This window comes from Mus caroli, chromosome X (genome assembly GCF_900094665.2).
Source record: "Mus caroli chromosome X, CAROLI_EIJ_v1.1, whole genome shotgun sequence".
Classification (NCBI taxonomy): domain Eukaryota; kingdom Metazoa; phylum Chordata; class Mammalia; order Rodentia; family Muridae; genus Mus; species Mus caroli.
Window position 1 is genome coordinate 45901767 of NC_034589.1, and position 26819 is coordinate 45928585.

The following is a 26819-nucleotide window of genomic DNA, read 5'->3' on the forward strand; positions in this document are numbered from 1 at the left end:
ATAAGGGTTAATTTATACATATAAAATGGATTCTTTTAAAAGACATTCAACTATTTTAGAATGTCAAGAAGCTCAAGATAGAGATCTCTATGTCATTTATTTCAATATTTTTCTTCTTGTATGATACTGGTAATTGAACCCAGGGCCTTATATATTACCACTGAGCTGTAACTACAGCTATTTCAGTTATTATTTTCCGTATTTAGCTCACAGAAATATGAATCAACTTGAAGACAGAGAACAGATAATTTTTTTGGTGTTCCCCAGAGATGACGCAAAGAAAATGCTTAAGTCAGTAAAACTCAAGACTCCATTTTCTTTTCTTTTTAAAAATACTGTCTATCTTTTCTGATGTGCTATCAAACACAAGTGCATGCATGCATATGCACTCACACTTGCACTCAGTCACGCACCCTTAAGAAATGAACAGAGAGATAACAGAGCTTCACAAACATGTTTTCTTTATGAGTTCAGTGTGCCTTTCAATCATTACACAATGTACAGACATGATCCACTGAATGATTGCTGCTCCACAAATGGGTAAACGATGATTTATGAAATGCTAGACAAAAAGCTTCTACAAGCAGAGTATTGTTTTCTGCCAAAAAAATCAACTTCAGGCATACATTTGTGTGTACATATATTCCTTGAGAGTGCTACATTAGCAGTGCATAAAGTTTATTCCATAAAAAGAGCTAAAAGAGAATTCGATTTTCAAGAGACTCGATGCATTGTGCTTTCAGATAAAAATCCTAAGAGGAGAAAGATCAGTTGCTGTGACAACAGTTAAACACACAGATGTGAGACGCCAGAGAACACTATCAAGAAATGGAAGTTTTTGTGCTTAGGGGGCTTTTTTTTGGTAAATTTATTTGAATAAATAAAAACTTAAAAAACATCCCAGTGGTCAATACAAAATAGACACGGGCATCTAGGGCTTTCTCTACTTGGCTTAAGAGTTTGAATGTAAAAAATTCATGTCCTCAGAAACTAATTGTCATCTGACATTCCTAACAGGGCAAGTCACTTACACTCAGGCAAGCAAGGGACCTGGGAGAAACCCAAAAAGTGATTTTCTCCTTAATACATCAAGGATTAACCAGAAGTAAAGCCAGGACGGACCAATTAATTTAAAAAATGCCTACCTTTCTTTAGAAACAGAAAAACCAGTCTACTTCTGTGAGGTGCCTGTTGTCTGAACCACAGTCTGTTCTGTAGTTCACAAAAAGCTAATTTCGATACATCTTGTCTTCTCTGAAGAGTCCAGGGTAAGCATGATCGCTCAGTAAGTACCTTATGTTTTCAACCCCTCACACACTGACTGTTTCCCCTTAGAAACCCCACAGCAGCTCCTTGTAATGATAGGAGGAAATCTATGACTTACATAGTAATGTTGCTGCTTGCGTCTAGGCAATAAATGTCATTTTATATTTGCAAGCTGGTCAGTTGTTCATTTAGGTCTAAAACTTTGAAGGACCCATGACCCTTATCAAAGTGAGTTCAAAATAAAAAAGATGAACAATCTCGTCGAAGTTATTTGCACAACAGGTATAGATTTAAAAAGAATGTCTTCAAATAATTTCCTAGGTGTCACTCAGAAGTATCTTTGTTGTCTGTAACATTAAGTGCTACAGTCCTTCAAATAAAATTATAGACTAATTGAAAATATATATTATACATTTGCAGTTATTTGAAATCATTCGATAATTTGTAGTGTGTTAATGGAGTGAAAGAGATAAAAGGCAGTCCACATTCATATTTTAAGATAAATTTGCTTTAGAAGTCAGTTTCAATCCTTGCTCATGTTCTAAGTATAGCCATTGTGATAAGACCTGAAAGGGGAAAAATGGTGGACAGTTAGAGAAATGCATTTTATAAAATCTCCCATTCAATAAACAGTTGTTTGGCACTCAATGAGCAGATAAAATACAGAGCCACAGGCAGGCACTCTACCAAGAGCTCAAAAGTCAATTTGAATTGAGTTGATATTATACAGAAGAAATTCAATTTACAACAATAGGCAGTCACTGGATAGATTTTAATGAAATCACTTATGTCTGGTCATAGCTAATTCCACCATCAAACATACCTCCTACTTTATCCAGTCACATCAGCTGTAATAACAACAGACATGCCATTTAAGTGTCTGTAAAACCAAAGGGGCTTCAACCGCCTATTTGTATCAGGACCCTAAGGCCAGAAAGACTCCACATATAAAACCATAACCATCCAATAACATACTTCAACTTCTGACTTCTTTTTTTTTTTTGGTTTGGTGTGTTGTTTTTGTTTGTTTGTTTGTTTTTTGACAAGATCTCTCTCTCTCTCTCTGCATAGCCCTGGCTGTTCTGGAAATCACTCAGTGGACTAGCCTGGCCTTGAACTCACAGCGATCCACCTGCTTTTGCCTCCCAAGTGCTGGGATTAAAGGTGTGTGCCTCCATGCTGAGTTGCATTCTCAGTCTTAAATGCTGGGGAGGAGTAAAAAAAAAGAGCAGTGTGAAGGCAGATGAGTGCTTGGGACGAGTCAGAAACAGTCTCCAAACCTCAGGAGAGGGGCAGGAAAGATTCAGAAGGAAAGCGGGCATTTTGAGAAAGGGCCCAGCATGAGCAAGACTCTAGAAGGAGGCCTGGAATTCCAGATGACACTTTCTAGAATCAATGAATAGTTCAGCAGGCTCTGTTCAAAGATGGATAAAGCAGGTTAGCTAGAGATGAGCTTAGTGAGGTTTGTTAGACAGCTCTGTTGTAAATGCTAAGCTATGGGATCCACTCTATCCCATGGATTTTGGGGACTGAACAGAGACCTTTAGAGCAGGGAACCATCAAGAGCCTGAAACAGAAGGACATCAATCTCATAACAATGTGATGGATGGTCTGAGGGGTAAGGTCAAAGGGGAAGAGACAGGGAGAGTAGGCACACAAGAACAGAAAGCCAGGCCTGATGGTACATGCCTGTAATCCTAGCACCTGGGAGGCAGAAACAGGAGGCCTCCTGCTGAGTGTGGGGCTAGCCTGGGATACATATTAAGCTCCAAGGCAGCATGATCTGGAGGGAGATACTGTCTCTGAATTAAACAAACAAACAAACAAACACACACACATATACATACATCATACATACAAACAACAACAAAAAGCAAGCCTAGTGTGATGGTGCATGGTTGTAATCCCAGTACCAGGGAAGTGAGTACAGGAAGGTCAGGAGGTCAAGGTAATTCTCTGCTATACAGAGTTCAAGGAAAGCCTGGGCTATGGTGAGATTCTGGCTTGAAGAAGAAGAAGAAGAAGAAGAAGAAGAACAACAACAACAACAAAGGCACTCCAGGGAACCCTGAGCACAAATTCAAGAAAGAATTGGCATCAAAGAGGTGACAGGAGACCATCAGTAAAGATGGAAGCTGGCCTCAGACTCACTCTAATCCTCCTTGTCTACCTCCCACTTACACCTCTATGCCCAACTGTATTTCACACATATTCTGTAACAGGAGGAATCAGTAAGCCCTACAAAGACGTACCAACGCATCTTTAAAACCCTTACCTAAGATATAAGCAGCCACTAGTTTTTGATTCACACTTAAGTGGAGGTAGAGAGGCACCAGCGATTCCATATCCCCTAGAGTAGGCAGCATCAGGGCCGCAATACATACCACACCCAGGAAGACAGTTAGCAAACTAGGTCCTGAAGAGACGGCTCTGTTTTCTGTTTTGGAAAAAAAAAAAAAAAGGATAAAAATAAAAAAAATCTCCAAGCTTGCTTCTAAACCCAATGAGTAAGACAAAGGTTCCGTCACAAATAGTGACCACCATGCATCAGTGTTTTGCATGTGTGTTTTGGCTGTCTTCACCACCATTCTAATTCCATGAAGACTTTCATCTTGTATGCATATGGAACTCCATCATGTAACCCTTAGTCATTTTCCACTGGCTTGTTTAAATGGCTATGGGAGGTAGTGAAAGAACAGTATTACAAACTCCTCAATCTACAGGAGAAGACAGTTTTAGAAATATGTATCATAAATACCTGAAGGATTTCATTTGTTTGTTTGGTCTCTACATATAGTTCTGGCTGTCCTGGAACTTGCTATGTAGACTTGGCTGGCCCTAAACTCACAGAGATCCACCTGCCTCTGCCTCCCCAGTACTGGAATTACAGGCGTGTGCCACCATACCCAGCATGTTTTTTGATCGTATGCATGACTGCTGGACTAGTACATACACAAAATGGAAAGCATACAGATAGTTCTAAAAGAATGTGGTAGAAACGAATGGATATTCAACACCTTATTCCTGTACACCAGTGGATTACTTGTTTATCCCAGCAAGTCCTGGCTTAAGATGGCTCAACTGTACACTGATATGAAATGCAATAGGTATTACAGAAACCACGTCCCACGTTGTGACTTCTGCTTTCAGGCTTTACTGACATATGTATGGCATGGTAGTCAGGCTAACTAGGCTGCAGCAGTGAGCTAGCTGTAGCACCCAATCTGCACAGCAATCTCAAGAGAAAAACACCAACACCCAGAAGTAGACTGCGTAATCACTGCTTTCTCCACAGATAACAAGTGCAATTTATAATGGGATAATTGGGACAGATTGGGGATTTAAAACAGTGAAATCCATAGAATCAGAATTGGGGCTTCTAGGACCTGGAAGAAGAGCCGAAAGGGAGCTGCAGTTCTGTTCACACAAGTCTCAGGCAGATGAGATTTTTGTGGCTCTGTCTAAAGACACACTCTACCACATGGGAGCTATATTAAATGCCCGTGGTGGCACACACCTCTAATTCTAGCACTTGGGAAGTAGAGACAGGTGGATCTCTGTGAGTTTGAGGCCAGAATGATGTATGGCAAGTTTCACAACAGCCTAGCCTACCTAGTACAGCCCTGTCTCTCAAACAACAACAAACTCCAATAATTAGTTGAGAACCTGATGCAGTGGTTCTATCATCCCAGCACCCAGAAGGCTGAGGTCAGAGGATCACAAGTTCAAGACCAGCCTGTACTAGATAGCAGACTATCTCATGTTGAATATGCTTACAATGAAAAATGAAATAAAACAAAGCATGGTGGCTCACACGTGCAATTCCATCTATTCCAAAGGAAATGGTGGCCCAAGTCTGTAATCCCATCCACTTCAAATGTTGAAACTAGGAGGCCAACTTGAACAACTTAGTGAGGCCCTGTCTCAAAAATAAATACAGAGTTAGATGATTTACAGGGGAAAGTGCTTGCTGCATTAAAGCAAGAGGACTTGAATTTGAGCCCAGCACACACAAAAACCTACCAATACTATACATACACACAAAGTAAATCTTGTCAAGCAGGCTGGATGTGTATCTATAGTATATATCCATCTTTTAAAGAAACCCACTGTGATGGCAAGCTAATCGTGGTTGCCAACTTGACTACACCTGGAAGTAATTAAAACCCAAGCAGTTAGGCACACTGTGAGTTAACTTTCTTCGCTGGATTATTTGAGGTGGGACACCCATCCAAATTCCTGTTCACCAAGATCAGAAAATCCATCCTAAACCTGGGCCAGACCTTCTTTCTGGCGGCAGCCCACATAAAAGGAATGGAAGGTGGAAGCTTGTCACTTCTGTCTGCTTGCCTCACTCTTGCTGGCAAGCTCATGCATCCTGACCCATTCCTTTGCTGGTATTATAATCTACTTGTTCAGGACTCCAGCATCAGATTGCGAGAGCTGAGACATCCAGTTTCATGGATTGAACAACTACCAGCTCCTTGGCTTTTCTGTCAGGAAACAACGATTGTTGCTAGCGAGCCACTCTTAGTAATACTAATATATATTTTACACTATAGTATGTAATAGATCTCTCTCTGTCTATCTGCCTCTGCCTCTCTCTCTCTCTCTCAGTCCTGTTTCTTAGAGAACCTTTGCTAATCACCCAGTAACCACATTTTTCTACTATGTACCTTTCCCTACTAACCTTCCTTTCATTAAAAGGAATAGCCAAGAGCTACACAATTTGTGATTTATTAATGAAATAATGCTGTTCATTCTATTATTAAGTGAAACTTTTCTAAATTATTAATACCTTAGCTATTGTGAAATTTAATTGAACTTAACCAAAGCCAAATAGGTAAAACAAAGTCAAATTTCCTAGGAATCATTGCATGGGATGAAACATTAGCATAAATAAAAACCCATTATTTATATTTGTTGCAAGATTAATTTTAAGGAAAATGACAACTACACCATGGACTGAAGATAATTTCAAAGATCTGGGTGTGGTGGCACACACCTGTAATCCAAGCAATTGGGAGGCGGAGGCTGGAAGATTGCTTAAAACTCAAGGCCAGGCTGAGGGTTACATAGTGAGTTTCAGGAAGTTCAGGTTACCTAGCAAGACTCATAGTGAGTTTGAGGCTAGCCTTGGAATTTCAAGCTGGGTGTGGCAGCCCACAGCTCAAATTGTACTTGGGAGATAGAGGGGGCAGGAAATCAGGAGTAACTTGGGTCTACAGAGTCAAACCTTGTTGAAGAAAAAAAAAATAGTAAAAATAAAATCCTAGAAAAAAAATATGTCCTCATCTCTTCCTACAGAGAGCTCTATTAACAACTTTCAGATTTCATAAATGCCCACATAATCCTATAAACGAGGGGCTGGAAAGATGACTTCCTGGATAAAATGCTTGCTGTATCAAGTGTGAATGCTTGGAGAGTCCCAGAACCTACATGGATTGTAATTTCAACACCAAGGGAGACCTGATAAACAGACATGTGACCAAGATATACTGCCTCAAACAAGGCAGAATGACCTGGAGACTGACTTCTACACTGGTGTGCCATATAAGAAACACACACGCGCACACACACATCTTACACATGCAAAGATAAAAAATGTACATAAGTTTTACATAAATAGCATGTTATATAACTGCTTCTCCCATTTGCCAATGTACTTACAACTTTTAAAAAGATTTCGTTATTTTTATGTATATGAACATCTTGCCTGTGTGTATGTCTGTGCAACACATGTGTGCCTGGTGCCCCTGGAGGCCAGGGAAGAAGGTGTCAGATCCCCTGGAACTGGAGCTACAGTCAGTCCTGAGCTACCATGTGGGTGCTAGGCATCCAGCTGGGATATTCTGTTAAAGCAGGAAGTGCTCTTGACCACTGAACTATCTCATAAGCAGCCATAATCTAATCACTTCCCAACTGGTGGCCTTTCAGATTATTTTCAGGTTTTTATTATTGCAAACAATAACAAAGAACATAATTTTCTGAATCCAGAAGGCACTGGCTCAAAGGTGTGACAAAGGCTTTGCAGTTCATTATTGATAGAACAAATTAAGATAATCTACCAATATTCAGCTGTCTTCTAAAATATGTCTTTAATAGCCTGGGCTAGTATTTTATGAAAGCATATTTTATGTATTTCTCTTAAATTTACAGTTTATTTCTGTTACATGAAAATATTCACAAAATATAAAACCATTTTCTATATGCAGGCAACACTTACCCAACTTGTTAAGTATGTGAAACTGTAGATGTTTTTTTTCCTTTTTAAAATTTGTTTGTTGCTGTGTGGCTTTTGTTGTTTGGGGCTGGGGGCAGGTTCTCACGTAGCCCAAGCTTGAATTCCCTACGTAAGAGGATAACTGTCAGCGAGATGGCTGACTAAAACAGGTGCTTGCTGCCAAGCCTGATGACCTGAGTCGCATCCTTGGCACTCACATGGTGGGAGGAGAGAAGCTATTCCCACAAGTTGTCCCCTGACCTCTAGACATGGGCCTCAGCTCTTGAGGTCAGCCTCCTTTTCATTAAAAAAGGAATGTAAACTTTAATATATAAAATGTAGATAGGGCACTGCTTTCTTTCCCAGGCTGACATGTAACTCTGGAGCTCAGGCTAGCCAGCAAGTTGTAGTATTCCTTCTATGCCTGCCTGCCTTCTGAACACTGGGATTATAAGCACGTGTCTTCATGATTGGCCTGCTTTATGTTTTTATACATTACATTTATATAATTTCTTGAGGCTGACCTCAAACTCAACATCCTCCTGTGTGTGCACTCCTCCATGTAGTTCTCAATACATTTCAAAATCCAGACATTTCATGTTGTACCCTTCAACCCATTTCTAGTTAACAGTGAGCCAGCCACATTGCACTGTTTTACTTATAATAATTTGCTTTTGTTGAAATCTTTTAGTAGTAGCTTACAGAAAAAAAAAAAAAACATTTTAAAACTTCCTGGGGAAGCAGGAAACCAATCTCAATTTGTTTAACATTTCAGTTCAGAAAAAAAAAAAGAAGAAAAAAAAAGACTTGATCCCTACATCCCCACGAAACATTATTATCACTGTATTTACTGGCACGTGGTGAGATGAAGTAAGGCACCTACCCACCAATGAGACCACATGCTTTCCTATAACTGTTCAGTGTATCTAATGCTGAACAAGATCAAAAAGCATCTGCTCTCACCGAGCATCTCCACATAAACAGAGACCGCCATGTATCGGGCCAGCCTCACTATAACTCCTCCACCTGCAACAAGATTACAATTACATAGCTCTCTCTACTTTAGATGCTAATGTTCATTCTAAAAATAAGGCTAAGAGCAGTGGCAAATGCATGTAAAATAGCACCCAGAGGAGCAGGGTGATAAACCACACCGAGGCCAGCCCTGTCTACATAGTGAGTCCCAAGACAACTGGGGCTACATTATGAGACCTTGTCTCAAAAAGACAAAGAGTCAAACTAAGTAAGCCTAAGTAATTAATCAATTAAGTAATTAAAATATGAATCTAGGTACAGTAGCGCATACCAGTAATCCTTGGAAGGCAGAGGCAGGATTGTTCTAAGTTTCAGGACACCTTGGGCTACAGAATGAGATACTATTTTAAACATCCAGCCAGCCATACACAGATACACTTATAGAGATACACAGGCACACACAGACACACCTATTGTGACTATTCAGCTCTTGGTGTATGTGTGTGCATGCCCACATTTGTGTAAGTGCAGGTACCCATGTGTAATTGTGAGGGTGGAAGTCAGAGGATACCTTAGGTATTAATCTTTTGCCTTTCACCTTTTTTATACAGATCTCTTGGTTGTTAACCATTCTATATTCCAGGCTAGCTGGCTGCACGCCTTTATGAATTGTCCTGTCTCTGTCTTTCAGCTCACTGTAAGAACACTAAGGGTGCCAACATACATTATTATATCTGGCTTTTACATGGCTTTGGGAGATTCAAACTTAGGTCCTGACAATTGTATGGCAAATGTTTTACCCACTGAACCATCTTCCTAGTCTGCCTGCCTCTGTATCTCGGTGCATGTGTGCATGTATATGTATTTAGCCCTTTGGGATAATTTCCATCCTTCTAATGAAGAAATAAAAAGAATAAAGTTCAGGATAGAGAGGTGGCTCAGCAGTTAAGGGCACTGCTAGCTGCTTTTTCAAAGGACAGGGATTCAGTTCCCAGGACATGGCAGCCCACAACCATCTCTTTCTCCAGTACCAGAGGAATTCATGTGCTCTTCTTGCCTCCATGGGTATAGACACATATGCAGGCAAAATGCCAGCACATGTAAAATAACTACGTAATATTACAATAAAATTTGAAAAACGGTGCTGGAGAGATGGCTCAGTGGTTAAGAGCACAGACTGCTCTTCCAAAGGTTCTGAGTTCAAATCCCAATAACCATATGGTGGTTCACAACCACCCATGAGATCTGATGCCCTCTTCTGGTGTGTCTTAAGACAGCTACAGTGTGCTCACATATAACAATAAATAAATCTTTAAAAATACTGAAAAACATCTCTGTGTTTTAAATATAAAAATGAACTCCAAGGACTTTATTTCTGATTATTCATTAAATGTCAAGAAAAATATATTCAGGACTGGCAAGATGGCTCAGCGCGTAAGAGCACTGACTGCTCTTCCAAAGGTCCTGAGTTCAAATCCCAGCAACCACATAGTGGCTCACAACCACTCATAATGAGATCTGATGCCCTCTTCTGATGTGTCTGAAGAGAGCTACAGTGTACTTAAGTAAAATAATAAATAAATCCTTAAGAGAGAAAATATATTCAATGGCTTTTCTTGTTCTGGAAGCATTTTCAAGTGGGAATATTTTATCTCATTAAGTAAACACCTTCAAAATATTGATTTGACAAGATGTTATGTCAAAGAGATTCTAGAGATTCTTTTTTTGTTGTTGTTGTTTTCTCCTTTGAATTTTGAGGCAGGTTCTCACTTAGGCTAAGCTGGCCTCCAACACTATGCAGTCAAGGATCATTCTACACTCCTAACCCTCAAAGTTCTCTCTCACTGAAGAGAAAACAGAGGCCCTGTCAGTGAATATTTCTGCTAGGACACTGAGGCCTAGTCCATAGTCCTAGCATTAAGCAGAAAGTCTAGGCCCTCCCTGCATGAACTGGAAAAACTGCAGGGCCACACCAGAGCTAGCACTTCCTGCCTTCTCACAATACACATTTGAAGATGAGCTATGGATTCATATGCTTCAACTCTTTTCCTTTTTGTCTTTAATTTATTTTTTAAGTTTTAGCTTATTTTAATTTCCTATGTGTACCATATTTACAAGATGTTTTTTTTTTCTTCATTTGTGTTAGGGATGGAACTTGGGGCCTTGCTGAAGCCAGGCACACTATACTGTTGAGCCCTTTCCCTCGCCTCTACTCTGTTTTGAGGGAGTCACATGGCAATACTCCTGCTTCCGCCTCTAGCATGCTGGGATTACTGGCATGTGCCCCCGCTCCTAACTATACACTTTGGGTTCAGAGACAGCCCTTTGTTTCTCTATGGAAAATTCTCTCTCTCCTCCCTTCCAACAGGACCAGAGGACAACACTTCCAAGTCGGGAGGAAGGAGGAATGAAGTCTGAAAGGTGGAGTTGAAGAAAGTGTCACTGTTGAAAGTATAGATCACAACGATTCTCAGTGGCTAAGCTGGAAGGAAATGAGGAATGGAGAGGGAGTCAATTAATAGCCCCCAGGGGATATTATAATCTACTTAGTTTAATTAACTTCAACTTTAATGAGATTTTTTTTTCAAAATAATATGAACAGCACACTAAGCTTGGCCTATTGCCAAAATGAATTTCTCTCCTCCTTCAAACTAATTAAATGAGAAAGGATATAGGAAAGTCATAGAAACCATAGTACATAATTGTTAAACTGTACTGGTATTATAAAGTATGGTACCTGCATTCTTTAAGTCTATATATCTATAGATTGGAGATATATGCCTAGGGTGGCAACTGTCTACTCCTGCTACCTAAGGTAGTGAGTGCTCCTTTCTTCCTTGAAGGCCAATGGCCAGTCTCTGGCTGTATTTCAGGCACCTGTTTCTCCAAGCTCCACTTTGCTGCCTAGGTTTAATGTCGCTATCATGTGAGGTGTTAGCTGCAGCTCTATGATTAAAGTTGGAAATGTCTAAGGAGTCGTTAAGGGGCTATAAAATCAACACTACCTGGTTGACATGACTGCTCAAAAAACACACTCTCGGTTAAGTGTTCCTTTATTCTCTTCTCCTCCTCTTCCTTCTGTTGTTCTTTAGCAGATGGGAGAAGGGTGGCAATAACCTCTTTCCTTCCCAAGGCCTTCCTCTGGCTTTGTTCAGAAACCTGGAGGCGGAATTTGTCAATCACACCATAGTGACAGGATCGAACATCTCTATGACGAATCACACTGAAAACAAAATAATAACAATAAAATAATGATAATGACAACAACAATCATAAAATCAAAATCTGCTTAGGTTTCTGGGGTCTATCAAGCAGAAAGCATCAAAAATATTCCAAATGGGTAAAAATAATCTTGCTGATTATAACTAAATACTCAAAATTTGCTAATGACACCGGGGGGCGGGGGAGAATCGTCTTATAGCCTAAGAAAGAAAGTGAACAACTGTGAAATATTAGATGAACACATATAGTAAAAGCATACAATAATTTTTTTTTCTGTGTGGATGTGGCTGAGGACTGAACCCAAGGCCTCAACATGCTAAGCAAGCAAGCAGTCTACTATTGATTTATGGCTTCTGCTCAGAATCAAAGTCTTCGGTAAAAGGATGATAAAGAAAGTTGCCTTTGGCAGTGAATTCTTTCCTGTCCATCTGTTAAAGATTTCTTTTCTAAATTGAAACACATAAAATAGTTTCTTCCTCACAGACATGTAACAAATTCCTATTGTTACTCGTTATTGAAGTAAGAAATCTTCACTTTATTGTGCCTGATTCTTCTTAGGAGATGCGAAACAATTAGGTCAAGGGTAATACTTTTTTTTTGGTAAGTCTACATTTCTTTGGAATAGTCCTTGCTTACTGTGTACTGGATGACAACCCAAAGCAATGTGCAAAAACCTGTTCTTAAAAGACATAATCTATGTCAGTGGTCCTCAGCCTTCCTAATGTTACAACCCTTTACTACAGTTTCTTATGTTGTGCTGACCCCCAACCATAACATTCATTGCGACTTCATTACTGATTTTTGATTTTTTTTCATAACAAATCATAATGCAAAAAATATTTGCCAAAGAGGCTGCGATCCATAAGGCTGTGAACCCCTGGCCTACGGCTTTGAGCAAAGGAGAAAACTCTGCTTCTCACAGAAAACTTGAACAAATCTCGCTGACTTGGTAGCTTAAATGAAGGGCTGGCCAGTGGATTCATCTGGTCAGACCCAGTTCTAAAGTAAAAATTAAATCTGAACAGCTTGAGCAAACAATCGTTCCTCTGACACTCTAAAATGAAATTATCTGGAAGCACTCCGATGACCTTTTACAGATGAGTAGTTCCACACTTGCTTCCTGTTTAGATTCAATTCCAGGCTCATTAGCTGAATCATTTCAGATGATCTTACACTGTTGTTCCAGAATGTAGTAGTAGTTGTTTCACAAATGTCACTATAACAGCAGGATGCCTCAAAGAAAGCTAAATTCTCTATCATAGCTGCAGAAATTTAAAGGAATAAGCCAGAACTTGACTAGACACATCACTGCCTACATAAGAACAATGGGGAATTGTTATTTTTTTTTTAAATCCTGGCACAAATTGTTTTAAGTATTTGATTGCCTTATTCTTTCAGAAACAGCTCAAATTTTGATAAATGTTGAGCCCCAAGTCAAGAAGCACAGAAGCGCCTGCTTACGAGTAGCTCTGAGAAGGGAGCACTTTACAGTGAAAATATACAAATCCACACTGAGAATGCACTACCAGGACGTGACCCCGACTTACATATCCACACAGCACTGTGGCTTCACTGCACCGGCAGCATCAACGACAACATACTTATTTGGAGTCGTACACAAAACTGAAAGAAAAAGTCACAATGACCATTAGTGTGATGAAATCGAAACTTCGGAGGAACAAGCCAAAACTTCATAAGCTAGGAGACTCACCTTTGAACTTTAAGGCAAACTCATAGGGATTGTACAGAGTCAACACTTGTTTATGTGTTGACTGATCATCTGCATAAAATATTAGCTCCGTGGGAAACACAAAGACAGGAAGATTCCCTTCCACTAACTCTGGTTGTCTTTTTTGTTGATGCATTGGCACTGGATCCCCCTTGCTGCAGCTTCTGTCTTTACAGTCTCAAATCTATTTTGGACTTTCTTAGATTCAGTTAAAAACTCCAAAGCATTTTGGCAATCTAGAAATGAGAAAAAGAAACTGCATGATACGGATTTTCCGAAATCTATAGTCACTCCACGAAAACAAACAAAGCATGTTTGGGGACCAGCAAGACATCGAAGTGGAGCAGATGCTTGGTTCCAGGCCAGGTCTGATGACCCACATTCCATCCACAAGTCCCACGGGGTGGAAGGCAATAACCAATGGGCCAGGCAAGCTGTCCTGACTCCCACACACCCACTGTGGCACACTCACATGAACATATGTATGAAAACATGCGCACACACACAAAGACAGAGACAGAGAGAAACAGAAACAGAAAGAAAGAATGACTCACTGACTGACTGAACAAATGAACAAACAAATAAAAGCAGTCTAGGTGTGGTGGCACATGACTTTAATCCAACACTCAGAAGGATTCAGGTTCATCTCTTGTGAGTTCCATGACAGCCAAGGCTGTGAACATAGTTGTGTGCTGCCATGGGTGCTGGGAATTGAATCAGGATCCTCTCTCAAGAGGATCAAGAACAATCATCTTTCCAGCCCCACCCCTCCTCATATATGTGTGTGTGTATCTGTGGTCTATCTACATATATAAGGATGTCTTCAGAGGGCAGGCTCTCCCATGGACCTGGAGCTACAGGTGGTCTATGTGGGTGCTGGGGACCAACCTTGGGTCTGGAGAGATGGCTCAGCTATTAAGAGTACTTCCTGCTCTTTTAGAGGACCAGTGTTTAGTTTCTAGAACCCAACCCATATTAAATGACTCACAACTAACTACCTGTAGCTTTTAGCCACAGGGGATCTGATGTCCTCTTCTGGCCTCATCAGGCACCCCCCTACACACACACTAAAATATAAAGTCTTTTTTAAAAAAATAAAAAATTCCATTATTTCTTGTAGAAAAACTTAAGAATCACTTTTACACCGATGTTAATGATTTTTTTAGTACTCTGTGGAAATATGAGGAAGACTTTTTTTTTCCTACTGAAACATCAAGACATCTGGGAGCTAAAAGAATGATACTTGCTAAGAAGTGCTCAGTTTTCTTTGAAAATTTGAAATCACTCAGTGCTCTTTGGCACATGTGGCACCTTTCCTCCACCCGAATGTCGTTACAGCGTCTTCATGAGACCTGGGCCTTTTCCAACTTTGGAAGCTGTTTTGGATTCCTTCTGGGGTTCTTGAATGGGTTCCAGGTAGTTGTAGCTGGCAGAAGTCTGCCTGTTCTAACGTATGTTTCTGTTTTTATTTGCTAACCTCACTGGAATCAATATTCTTATTTCGCAAACCTCCTTATTTAGCATAACAATACATGGTCTGAGGATGTGGCTCCATTGGTGGAGCGCCTGCCTAGCATGTGCAAAACACTGGGTCCAATTCCCAGCTTTGCATAAAACCTGCTATGGAGACATATGCCTATAATCTCAGCATGGAAGGGGCAGAGGCAAGAGGATTAAATCATCCTTTGCGAAAGAGAAAGTTTGAGACCAACATTAGTGACTTGAGACATACCTTTTTTTTTTTTTCGAGACAGGGTTTCTCTGTATAGCCCTGGCTGTCCTGGAACTCACTCTGTACACCAGGCTGGCCTCAAACTCAGAAATCTGCCTGCCTCTGCCTTCCAAGTGCTGGGATTAAAGGCATGCGCCACCACTGCCCAGCACAACATACTTTTAAAATAGGCTCTAAACCATTATGTAAGCTGAGTTCCCTATACATTTAAAAGGGAGTATAACCAATGAATCCATTATTTAGTTTTATCGGCTGCCAGGGCTCTGATCCTTTCTGAGACTCTCTGAACTTTCACCAAAAGAGGATATAATACCATCATATGTGAAAATGTAGATGGAAGTCTACCATCTACAGGGCCTACCATCTACATCTACCTACAAGTCTACCATCTACATCTACCAGGGCCTGCCATCAAGATAGTCAACTCTAAACTGGGGTGTGGTGGTTCATACCTTTAATCTCAGCACTCAGAGGGCACAAGCAGGTGGTTCTCTGATTTTGAAGCTAGCCTGGACTACAATCATAGCAGGTTCTAGGCCAGGCAGGCAGGGCTACATAAGTAAAACCCTGTCTTAAAAAAAAAAAAAAAAAAAAAAAAAAAAAAAAAAAAAAAAAAAAAAAAAAAAAAAAAAAAAAAAAAAAAAAAAAAAAAAAAAAAAAGAAGAAGAAGAAAAGGAAAAAAATAAAAGAAATTCAACTCTGGACGTAAGGTGTTTCTGTTGTATACCTGTAAGTCTCAGGCTTTTGAAGGTAGAAGCAAGAGAATCCACAATTGGAAGCTATCCTGGGCTGTACCACAGACCTTGTCTCAAAAAGAGAAAACCAAGAAAGTGTACACACAAGCATTAGGAGGAGGACATGCAGGCCAAGAGCAATGCATATGAGAAGGCATGGAAATCTGAAGGCACAGAAGTCCAGGCTGCCTCAGATAATCAATCCATCAGCTCTCTAGCCACTACTTTGGAGCACTGTAATGTTGGATTTGTTCCTGCGTTTGGTTTTCAATAAGCTGACTATCTGTTGACATTTTCGTGAGTAACAATATATAATGTTTGTATAATTGACAACAGATTACCCAGATTTACGTTAACTACGAAGACTGGGTGACTGATAAACTCTTGTTGCTTGGATTATACTAAGTGCTAAGTGTTCCCTATTATTATTGGTGGTAGTGGTGTTTAATTATGAATAGACCAGTCCGAAATGGACAAGCAAACAAATATCAAAACATCATCATCAGGTTTCCTGCCTTCTACACCAGTATTCTTTCCACTATACAAAAATACTTCCACAAGAGAAGGAATATTGAGAAAAGCATCTGACTTCAGTTATTCTATTTAACACATTTTCTCTGATTTATTTTTCATCATTGTCCATTCTTCTCTGCTACTCCCCCCAGATCCTTCCCCCTGTTTTCTTGACAGGGTACCTCTTTCCAATTGCACAGCAATTCTGCATCAGCCTCCCAAGTACTAAGACTTCAGGAATAAGTCACCACACAGGGCTTTGAATTCCTTTCTTTTGCTCTAAGTCACATATATTTCTATCTGGATGATATACTCTTAGAAGTTTTCTATATATTTTTTATTTATTTAAAGAAAACAAGAAGCTCTATAATTTGATTCTTAAGAAACTCGGCTATTAGGAAGATCCAAATTTGACATCATTAAGTGATATGCTCTGACTCAATTGTAAAACCTGGTTCTGAGGGAAGGAGTTTATGATTAAGAGATAGCAGCTCTGATTTATAGAAGACATAACCAGTAACTATTGGTCAAGCTAGGGAGCCATCTAGAAAATAATTAAGTTGAATTAAGCATTTACTTCCTAAACCATGGCCAATTCCAAACAAATTAAAACTTTGAGTGTTAAAAGGGGAAGAAAAGCCATTAAAACAGAAGAAACCATAGGAAAAAAAATTAAAAATCCTCTCAGGCTAACAATGACATATAACTAAATCCCAGAAATATTGACAAATTTAGCTACATGAAGTATAACAGCTGGCCTGTAATCTAAGAACTTGGGAAACAGAGGCAAGAGCATCAGAAGTTCAAACTTAGCCTTATGCATATAGCAATTTTGAGACCAACCTACCAGCCTGGACTACATGAGAGCTTGTCACACACAAAAAAGCAATTTTTTTTTTTTATAGGAAAGGGGCTTGGCTTACAAAAAGCCATTTAACCTCACAAGAGAAATATAAACTAAAGCCACGCTAGGATACATTTTAAAGGATATTGGATTAGTTAAAAAAAAAAAGAAGAAGCAGCAAAACCATAAACAAACTAACTTGATAACTTGATAGCACGTGGTTAGAGAAATCAAGCATATTATTATATTACTTGTGGGGATATACAGTAGAACTAGCATCCTGCTAGGATGAGACACTCATATCCGCAGAGCCACAGATTTTACTTTTTGAATATTTCTGGAACATATACCACCCTCATCACCCTTCTCCACCCCCCCCCCGTGTGTGAAGTTCTATGTGTGAACTTTTATATGAAGTGCCGAGGAGTAAAAGAAATGATTTGTGTGAAGTTTGCTAAAAAGGCCTTGGTACTCAATATAAGCCAGTTGTTCATAGCAAACGAACGGAAACAGCCCAGCTCCCTATTAACAGGGGATTTATTAAAGCATGGAATATCCATTCTTTGGGATACAAGATACCTGTCAAAACAATAGAGGACACTCTTTATGTAGCTGGACATGAATAGAGCCTCCCAATGAAAGATAAACCCGGAGCTGGTGACATAGTCCAAGGCCAATAATCCTGGCTACATAGGAAGTTAGAACAGGATGTTATCAAACTCAAGATTTGCCTAGATACTTAGACTCTGTATCAGAAGTGGGCTGGGCTATAGGCTAGTGATAGAACACTTGCCTAGAATGTGTGTGGGGTCAATCCCTAGTAAGAACTAAGGCTATAGCCACAAGCAAGAAGGTGTGGGCTGAGGATAAAGCTCAGTTGTAGGGTCCAGGTTCGATCTCCAGCATGTTTTTCCCCATCCCAAAACAAAACTGAGAAAAGCAAGGAGCACTGTGTGAAGCATATACTATTATCCCTTGTATGAAAAGGAAAGATAAGCTGGATGGTGGTGGTGCACGCCTTTAATCCCAGCACTTGGGAGGCAGAGGCAGGCGGATTTGAGTTTGAGGCCAGCCTGGTCTACAGAGTGAGTTCCAGGACAGCCAGGACTACACAGAGAAACCCTGTTTCGAAAAACCAAAATAAAGAAAAGAAAAAAGAAAGTTGGAGGAGCTAGAGAAAGTACCCAAGGAGCTAAAGGGATCTGCAACCCTATAGGTGGAACATTATGAACTAACCAGTACCCTGGAGCTCTTGACTCTAGCTGCATATGTATCAAAAGATGGCCTAGTCAGCCATCACTGGAAAGAGAGGCCCATTGGACTTGCAAATTTTATATGCCCCAGTACAGGGGAATGCCAGGGCCAAAAAGTGGGAATGGGTGGGTAGGGGAGTGGGGGGGGGGTATGGGGACTTTTGGGATAGCATTGGAAATGTAAATGAGGAAAATACCTAATAAAAATATAAAAAAAAGGAAAGGAAAGGAAAGATAAAAGCATGAAAGATACCCTCGGGTGCGATGATACATGCCTGTTATCTCAGCATTTCAGAGGCCGGGGCAAGAAGATCGGGCATTCAAAGCCAGCCTCAGCTATACAGGGAGTTCCTGGACTAGCATGGGTTACATGACACCCCACCTCAAACAAATAAACAAATACTAAAACTTTTCAAACCCTTTAAGCCAGGTATTGTGGCAAAGGCCATCTCAGTAGGGAAACTGAGGCAGGAGGACTACAGAGTGATGAGACTATCTTACAAAAAAAGGAACACGAGACAGCTCACAAATCTTACAATGAAGTCAAAATTAACCACGCAGACAAGTGCCTCAGTTCTAACTTTAAGGAGAATTTAGCTGGCATAGGTCAGAGTAGGACTGTTATTAGCTTGGAATAAAGTGTAGAAAAAAGTTTTATCCTTGCATCCTGAGGCTTTCTCTCTCTTTGAGAGTTAAAGATGTACTTCTTGCCCCAGGAACCACAAACAGGCCAGGCCCTTGTCAACAATAAAGGAGGGTTTACTTGCTTTTGGGCAGTCTGCTGTTTCTATTCATTGTCCTTTTCCCTATTCATCACTTATCTTAGCTAAGATAGAAGTTGCCTCCTCAACTCCAACCAGGGCTGATAAGGGAAGAATTAGCACCAGGTCGGCAGAGGAGCCTTAGCATTGACATCAAACATCCAGGAGCACAACCCTCACCTGTGACTGTTGGGTTTCTGGGAGACTAACACTTTCTCTTTGCCCTACTTCATATTACAAAATGATTAAGTGCAAAAAAATCCAGAGGAAAGATTATATACTAAGCTGGTGTAAACAACAACAACAAAATCCTTAAGGCACATCAGTTTTATGAAGTTGTCCAAAAGTCTAGTGTGCATCAAGTCAAAGTGTGTTCGCATCTCACAGATAAGGAAAGCAGACCCAGGTTAAGACATTTTCCCAGGGCTGGTGAGATTGCTCAGTGGTTAAGAGCACCGACTGCTCTTCCGAAGGTCCTCAGTTCAAATCCCAGCAACCACACGGTGGCTCACAACCATCCGTAACAAAACCTGATGCCCTCTTCTGGAATGTCTGAAGACAGCTACAGTGTACTTACATATAATAAATAAATCTTTAAAAAAAAAAAAGACATTTTCCCAGACTTGCCCAGGGCATTAGGGACAGAAATATATTGTCTACTCATATCCTTTATAGTATTTCCTCAGCATCTCAATTAGAAGGCCCTACTCCTGCCTTCTGCTTCCCTTCTGTCTCCTCTGAGTCAATCTGGGCCAGCAGTGTTTATAAACCATGAGGCTCCAACATGCCCCTGACCATAAAGGCAGGCAGTCCTGCTGTGAAAAGATGTGGGAAACTGCCTTGTCTTTGACCCTCTCCCTGAAAGTACAGAACATTCATTCCTAATTAAAATTAGAAAGAAAACCTTATGTGTACACACCACCTTGTGACTGATTTAAAACTTCTCTCCCACAGGATGCAATGTAAACACTGGGTGTTTTATCCTGCTTGTCTGAGGCAGGGGTTTGCTATCTAGCCCATGCTAGGTTCAAACTACGGGTCCTCCTGCTCTTGCCTTCTGAATGCAGGGATCACTGGTGGATGTCACCAGATCTGCTGTTGGTCCAAAGAAGGTCCTTGCCCACAGTTGGGATCATTTTCTGTTTTCCTCACTTTGCACTGAACAGAGAAAGGATGAGACAAGACTCTAGGATGAGTAGGGGAGTTTCTATAGACTTCAACACTATAGATTTAGAACACCGGGACTATCATTTAGCAAGCAAGGAAACTATATTGAAGTATATTCTCCCCCTCCCCTTTTAGGAAAATGGAGCCCCCATGGGAATTACTAACCCATCTGCTTAGCCACAGAGGACCAGCTACTTAAACTCCGTACTTTTCTCTGGCTTTAGATACTGATTCTGTTTCTCAGCCCCACCTTTACTTTTATCTCAGTGCAGGAGCTATCTTAGTCCTCCACCACCGGGTACTAAAAACCAAGAAAATGCAAATTAGGTAAGAGTAATAAATTTTATTGCTTTAGACTCTAGTATAAAAGCCCTTTCTCCTTCATGTTGAAAACCTAGCAACAAAGTATGAATTCCAGCACCATCTGTTAGAGTTCTTAATGTTTGATCACCTATGCCACAAATTATATCATAATATTCATTTTACATTTTAATGTCCATTATTCAAGAATGGGTAACTTCTTTAGGTTTTTGGTTTGTGTTATCTTTCTGGTGGAGCTGACTACTACAAAACATGCAGAGTGATAAAACGGATCCACATTCAAAAAATAAGAGTTGAGTAGCACATGGTTTTAAAAGAGCACCCTTGTCAGGAGCAGTGGGATGGGCCTATAATTCTAGCATTGCAGGAAGCTGAGATAGAAAGACCACAGGTTTAAGGACAGCCTGGCTACATAGCAAGGACCCATAACAAAATAGAATTAGAGCCTAGGTATGGTGTATAATGCCTATAATCCCAGAACATGAGATGCACAGACAAGTAAAACTCCATGGGTTCAAGGTTACCCTGGTCTACATAGCTCTTCAGGCCAACCATGGCTACAGAGTAAGATCCTGTCCCCAAAATAAGCAAAACTAGTGATATAAATTTATAGTCCAAACACTAAGGCTGGGGGAGAAGAATGGTGAGTTTAAGGCTGTGCTACATAGTGAGTTCCCTGGACTATATTGAAACCCTGTCTCGAAAAAGCAAATATATATGTATGTATGTATGTGTGTGTGTGTATATATATATATATATATATATATATATATATATATATGTATATGCAAAACTAAACCTTTAAAATGGATGGGGTGTAGCTTGGTGGTAGAGAACTTGCCTAGCATGCATAAAACACAGGACATGATCAAGTACCACACAAAAAGGATTGTCTTATAGAAAGGTCTTTTTGTAACTATATGTCTGGGTGTGGTAGCACATGCCTGCAATCCCAGCACTTAGCAGATATAGATGGGTTATTACAAGACTGTGGTCATCCTGGTCTACGAATGACCAGCCAGAGTTACATAGCAAGACCCTGTCTCAAACAATCAATCAATCAATCAAACAAAACCACAAAAACCTGCTGGGTGTGGTAGTATATTCCTCTAATTCCAGAAGTCAAGAAGCAAAGACAAGCAGCTTTATATTAGAGGGCAGCATGATCTTAGAGGGCAGCATGGTCTACACAGTGAGTTCTAGGTCAGCAAGCCTATATTGTGAGATCCTATCTCAAAACAAATCCAAAACCAAAAGAACACCCCCCCACACACACACGCACACCAAAATACCCTGTAAAAAACATCTTTCCCCGTTTTTCATAAAGGAATTATTTTCACAATTTAAAACATTCTAGTGTCCTTTGTTATTACAAGATGTGCAAAAAAAATCTGTATTAATTCACTGTAAAAATATGTATGCTGCTACATGTAACACGTAGAGTTTTTAAGTCTTTAATTCCAGTCTTGGTGGAACACATCTTTAAGCCCAGGACTCAGGGAGGTAGAGGCAAGAGGATTTCTGTATCAGAAGCTACCCTGATCTACATAGCTAGTACCAGGTCAGCCAGGGTTCTATAGTGACGCTAGTGACCCTATGTCAAAACAAAATAAGAATCTTTATAATTTATTCATCATATACTTAGCCATATATATAATATATATACCAGGAACTATGGAAAAGATCAAAACACTATTTTCACCCTTCAGAACCCTGGCCTAGCAAAAAAGAAAGAAGGAAAGAAAGAAAAAAAGAAAAAGAAAAAAAAAACCAACCATACAGCAAGTATAGAATATGATATCGAGATATTAGGACATACATTGAAATGTCAGTTGACAGGGTGGTTTTTGTTGTTGCTGTTGTTGGGTTTTTTTTTTTTTGAGCATAAAATGGCAGCCTACACCAGGAGTGGAAGGTTGTGAATTGCAAAAAGACTGCAGAGGCATAAAAGGGATACCCACAATGTGTATTGGCACTGCACATGATTTAAATATGCATAGGCAGAGTAACAAGTGAGAATGGGAAGGTAAGTTGGAGGTAGATTGTGGAAGGTCTTAAACTAATTTTCCTATGCTTGAAGCTTGTGAGAAATAGAATTTTAATTCTTGCCCTAGACCTACTGAATCAAGAATGGTAGGAGTAGGGAGGGTCTGGCCCTGTTTTTAGCAAGCTTTCTGGGTAATGCTCAGATTCACCAACTTCCAGAGCTACTGGCCCAGGCAATGTGAAACCTCGAAGGCTTTTAAGGAGCAGACAGTGACCTGATGAGTTTGGAGGTGATCAGTTTTGGAGGTGAGTGGTGGCCATTGAGTCTCTGAAGGTGCTTACAAGGAAAAAAAAAAACTGTTGGGTGACTATGGTTTGAGAAGATGATGTAAGCAGAGGCTAAGGCAGTAGGAATGGAGTCAGATGTAAGAGATGTTTTAAGTGACCAAAGGTCAATCAGGTGACTAAAGTGCAGTCATACAAATGTGTCATTGCAGTGGATTTTACATAAAAGCTGTCATCCTGTTGAATCTATCAATCAATAGACCCCAGAAAAAGGGAGGAGGGAAGCAATTCCTATGTGGTTCTTTAAAGTCAAGAGCAAAGTTTCTCTTAGTTTAGACATGACCATTCTGGTATACTTGGTTTTTCTGCCACTCATTGTAAGCCAGTAGGTTGACATATTAACATATTCACATTTTCTGTGAGTTTAGTTGGCGAGGACCAATCTGAGACTGATGGTATCAGGATGTGCTGACACAAACAAGTTCTGAAAAAGCTGAAATCCAAGCACTGGTTCAGGTGAGCAAAGCCAGGCCTGGGTCAACGTGAAGTTACCCATCCCAATCCTAACTTTGTCACTAAAATCGCAGAACCTGCTTAATTCTAGAAGAAGCTTGAACTGAACTGAAAGAATTAGACTTTGGGCTACACCCAGAAGGTCAAGAGAGCCTAGCAGAGCTGTTATTTCTAATTTGGGAGGTATGATTTAGATGGGGCCATCTTCAATTACCTGATGAAAAGCAAGACAGGTACAGGTCAACCTAAATGACTAGTTTACCTCCTGAGAATCTTTTTTTGTTTGAGACAGGAGTTTCAATATGTAACCCAGGTGGTCTGGTACTCACAATGTAGACTAGGCAGGCCCCCAAATCCCATAGAGCCACTTGCCAAGAGACTCTTCCAGGATATAACTTGCATTTCTATCATGATTCCACATAGTTACCTCTTGCTTTTCTTGGCCAACACATTTGTCCAAAAGTAGTTATCTGTCAAAAATTGCATACTTTACAGGTATGGCGCCTCACGCCTGTATCCCCAACATTTGGAAGCCTATGACAGACAAACTGTCTAGACTTTGAAGCAGGCCTGAGCTACACATAATGAGTTCCAGGCTAGCTGAGGATTCATAGTAAGACTGTCTCAATTCCTTTCCCCACCCCCATCCAAACTGTATACTCTTTGGTAGCCTGAGAACTACTGAGGTCCATAGAGATTAAAACAAATCCTCATAATAAAGATGAGGAAATCTAGAACATTTAAGAAATAAATCGCTTATTTATTGTAAGTAAAGATTCTCCAGACAGTTAAGGGGTGACAAGACAGCCTTTATAATATCACTCATTATCTTCTTTGCTTTTAGGGAAGATTAAAATGTTCTCAATTTTCTATTTTAAACCCTCTCTTTTTGCTTTTGTGTGTGCATACATGTGCTTATGTATGTATGTATGTGTGTATGTTTCTGAGACAAAATTCCTCTGTTATGTAGCTCTGGCTGACCTGGAACTCACATGCAGAACTCCGGAGACTATCCAGCTTATCTTAAACCATTTTTTTAAAGGTTGGAGGAGGGTAGCAATATTTTGAGACATCTCACTATGTAGACCTGGCTAGCCTAGAACTCACAGAAATTCACCTTCCTACTTCTGCCACCTGAGTACTGGAATTAAAGGGCTATGCCAATACACTCAGCCCATCAGTGAGTGTCTTTATTAGGCTTAAGGAAGGAATGGGATGGCTTTTGTAGTTTGTTTTATGTTTTCAGATGGTGAATTTCATGTAAATCCTCTATGAGAAAAAATATAAAATATCTGAGACTAAACATGTCTTTGCCTATAAAGGGATTAGTACTCTACTACAGAATATTGCACATTACACTCGAGTGTGTACTACATGTAAAGGGGGCCTACCAAAACCCCCTTTAAATTTGAAAAATTCAAAAATTTCAAGTATCCTGGCATGGCAGGAAACCTCTATTGCATTCTGACTTCTACATATCCTTCAGAAACCAGTTTAATCTCACATCCTGTTTGAGAATATGGACTGAAAAACTTTAAAGATCCATTTGGCCATGTTTCCTGTTCTCCAAACTTACCACCGATCTATACCAAATATATGAAATATATGTGTAATTGAAAAGCTGGCTGTCTACTCCTTACTCAATTTCCTGAATGTAGTATTTTATAGACAAAGAGCTTTCCTAATACTTACAGGAAGTGTGGACAAGATTTTCGTCACTAAGAATGTATTAAATCCCATGTGTGCTTTTCCCCGAAAAGAGTAGACTTTCTCCTGTCTGGAATTCACATTAAAAACAAAAAGTGTTCCAATAGAACAGGACTGCCTTTTAGGCAAAATTTAGGAACTTGAACTTTTCAGGGTTACTTTCTCTTAGAATTTCCTTAAAGGACAAAATACTAGGACCCTTTGCACTTCTTACTTGCCCTGTGGCTTTCCCAAGTGAACTTTCATTCCATTCTACTAGCACAGCAATGCTACTTCAGTGAGAGAAAGACAAATGTCAGTTACTTTCCCCAGAGGGAAACAGCAGAAGATTAAGGGCTGAGGTCTAGGGAGGGGCTAAAACCTTTCTGCCTAAGACTTCAGCCCCACCTGCTTGGGGCCCAGCCTTTACAGCCCTATCTCCACACTACCCGGCTCCATGTGAAACTGATCATGTGAGCCTGTTTACAGCTGAGCAGCTGGTGCAACCATCAGGATCTGTGCAGAGGTCCAGGGAGGGGTAAGGATACAGGCCACTTACCTCCTTTCTTCCCTATGTAATTCCAAGAAGATACTTGCTTCGACCACCAACCACCCTCCCTCTCAGTCTCTCCACTTTCCTTCATGCCCCTTCAGGCAAAGCCATCCTGGGACGCCTGGCTCCGGTCGCCCCCCGCCCCGTTTCCGTCCAGTTGCTCGCGGGGGGGACCGGCTGAACTGCAGGAAGGGCGAGGACGGGGTCACCCCGAACTAGGTAGTCAACTGACTTCCCTCCCACAGCCCTCCAGGCAATGTCCGCCAAAGAGTTGTCCCTAGAGCTGCATCCCCAAGGCAACTGAACTCTTGTCGGGCAGGCAGCGGGAGGTTTCGGAGGCTGCCTTCGTCTAGGCAGGGGCAGCTACACAACTCTGCTGGCCCTGGAGACCCTGCACAAAGTCCACTAACAGTCCAAGAACGGTGGACCCGCTGCCCGGTCCCCGCCACCCACCTTAGCCCGGCACTGAACAGCCCTGCTGTCAGTCACAGAGACAAGCTCTGGCTACCGGTACTGGCATTGTCTACACCGAAGGGGGAGGTCTCAGCCATGTAAGTTCCACGTCTTCCCCGCAAGTCAGAGAAAGTGGGTGACGGGACATTGAGGGACTCTCACCTCAGCAACACTGGCTCCTCGGAAAGCAGCTGCGACTGCTCCCTGCTCCTTTGTCAGAGTCTCCAGACTGCACTGCCTGCTGGGATATGGGAGGACTCGACTGCCACCTCTCCCCGCCCAGGAGGATGAGTCGCAACTGGGGGGTGGGTGAGAAGAGGAAGGAAAGGCGGGCCCGGGGCGGGGTCTAGTCGGGGGCGGGGCTTCTGTGTTGCCACCTGGCTTCTGGGGTTTCTTCCTTCTCTATGCTTCAAACTACTTCCTTTGTCCTGTGGCCGCCCCTCCTTTTCCTCCGCCCCCCTCACCCGCCCCCAGAGGATTAGAGGCTTTCTCTGAGTGCAATCTCTTTGCACTCATTTGGTGGTGACCTTTGATGTCTGCCTCATTCACTCCTCTCCCCAACTCAGAATGCATTCCATACAATGAATACCCAAGGCTAGTGAC

General features: G+C 40.9%; 1 protein-coding gene across 4 annotated transcripts; it reads right to left on the reverse strand.

The window, feature by feature from the left end:
• Window positions 1-440: 440 nt before the first annotated feature.
• Window positions 441-26516, reverse strand: Mospd1 (motile sperm domain containing 1). 4 transcript variants are annotated; one of them, XM_029473521.1, is made up of 7 exons: window positions 26379-26516; window positions 13398-13651; window positions 13234-13309; window positions 11470-11687; window positions 7493-7615; window positions 3542-3703; window positions 441-1832 (listed from the first exon to the last, which is right to left on the reverse strand). In XM_029473521.1, the coding sequence occupies exons 2-7, from the start codon at window positions 13549-13551 to the stop codon at window positions 1801-1803; spliced, it is 765 nt and encodes a 254-aa protein (XP_029329381.1). In that variant the 5' UTR covers window positions 13552-13651; window positions 26379-26516; the 3' UTR covers window positions 441-1800. The 4 variants fall into 4 exon arrangements, with proteins under 4 accessions (XP_029329381.1, XP_029329382.1, XP_021008899.1 ...); XM_029473522.1 differs by having other exon boundaries at window positions 3651-3703; window positions 26379-26484; XM_021153240.2 differs by lacking the exon at window positions 7493-7615.
• Window positions 26517-26819: the final 303 nt, after the last annotated feature.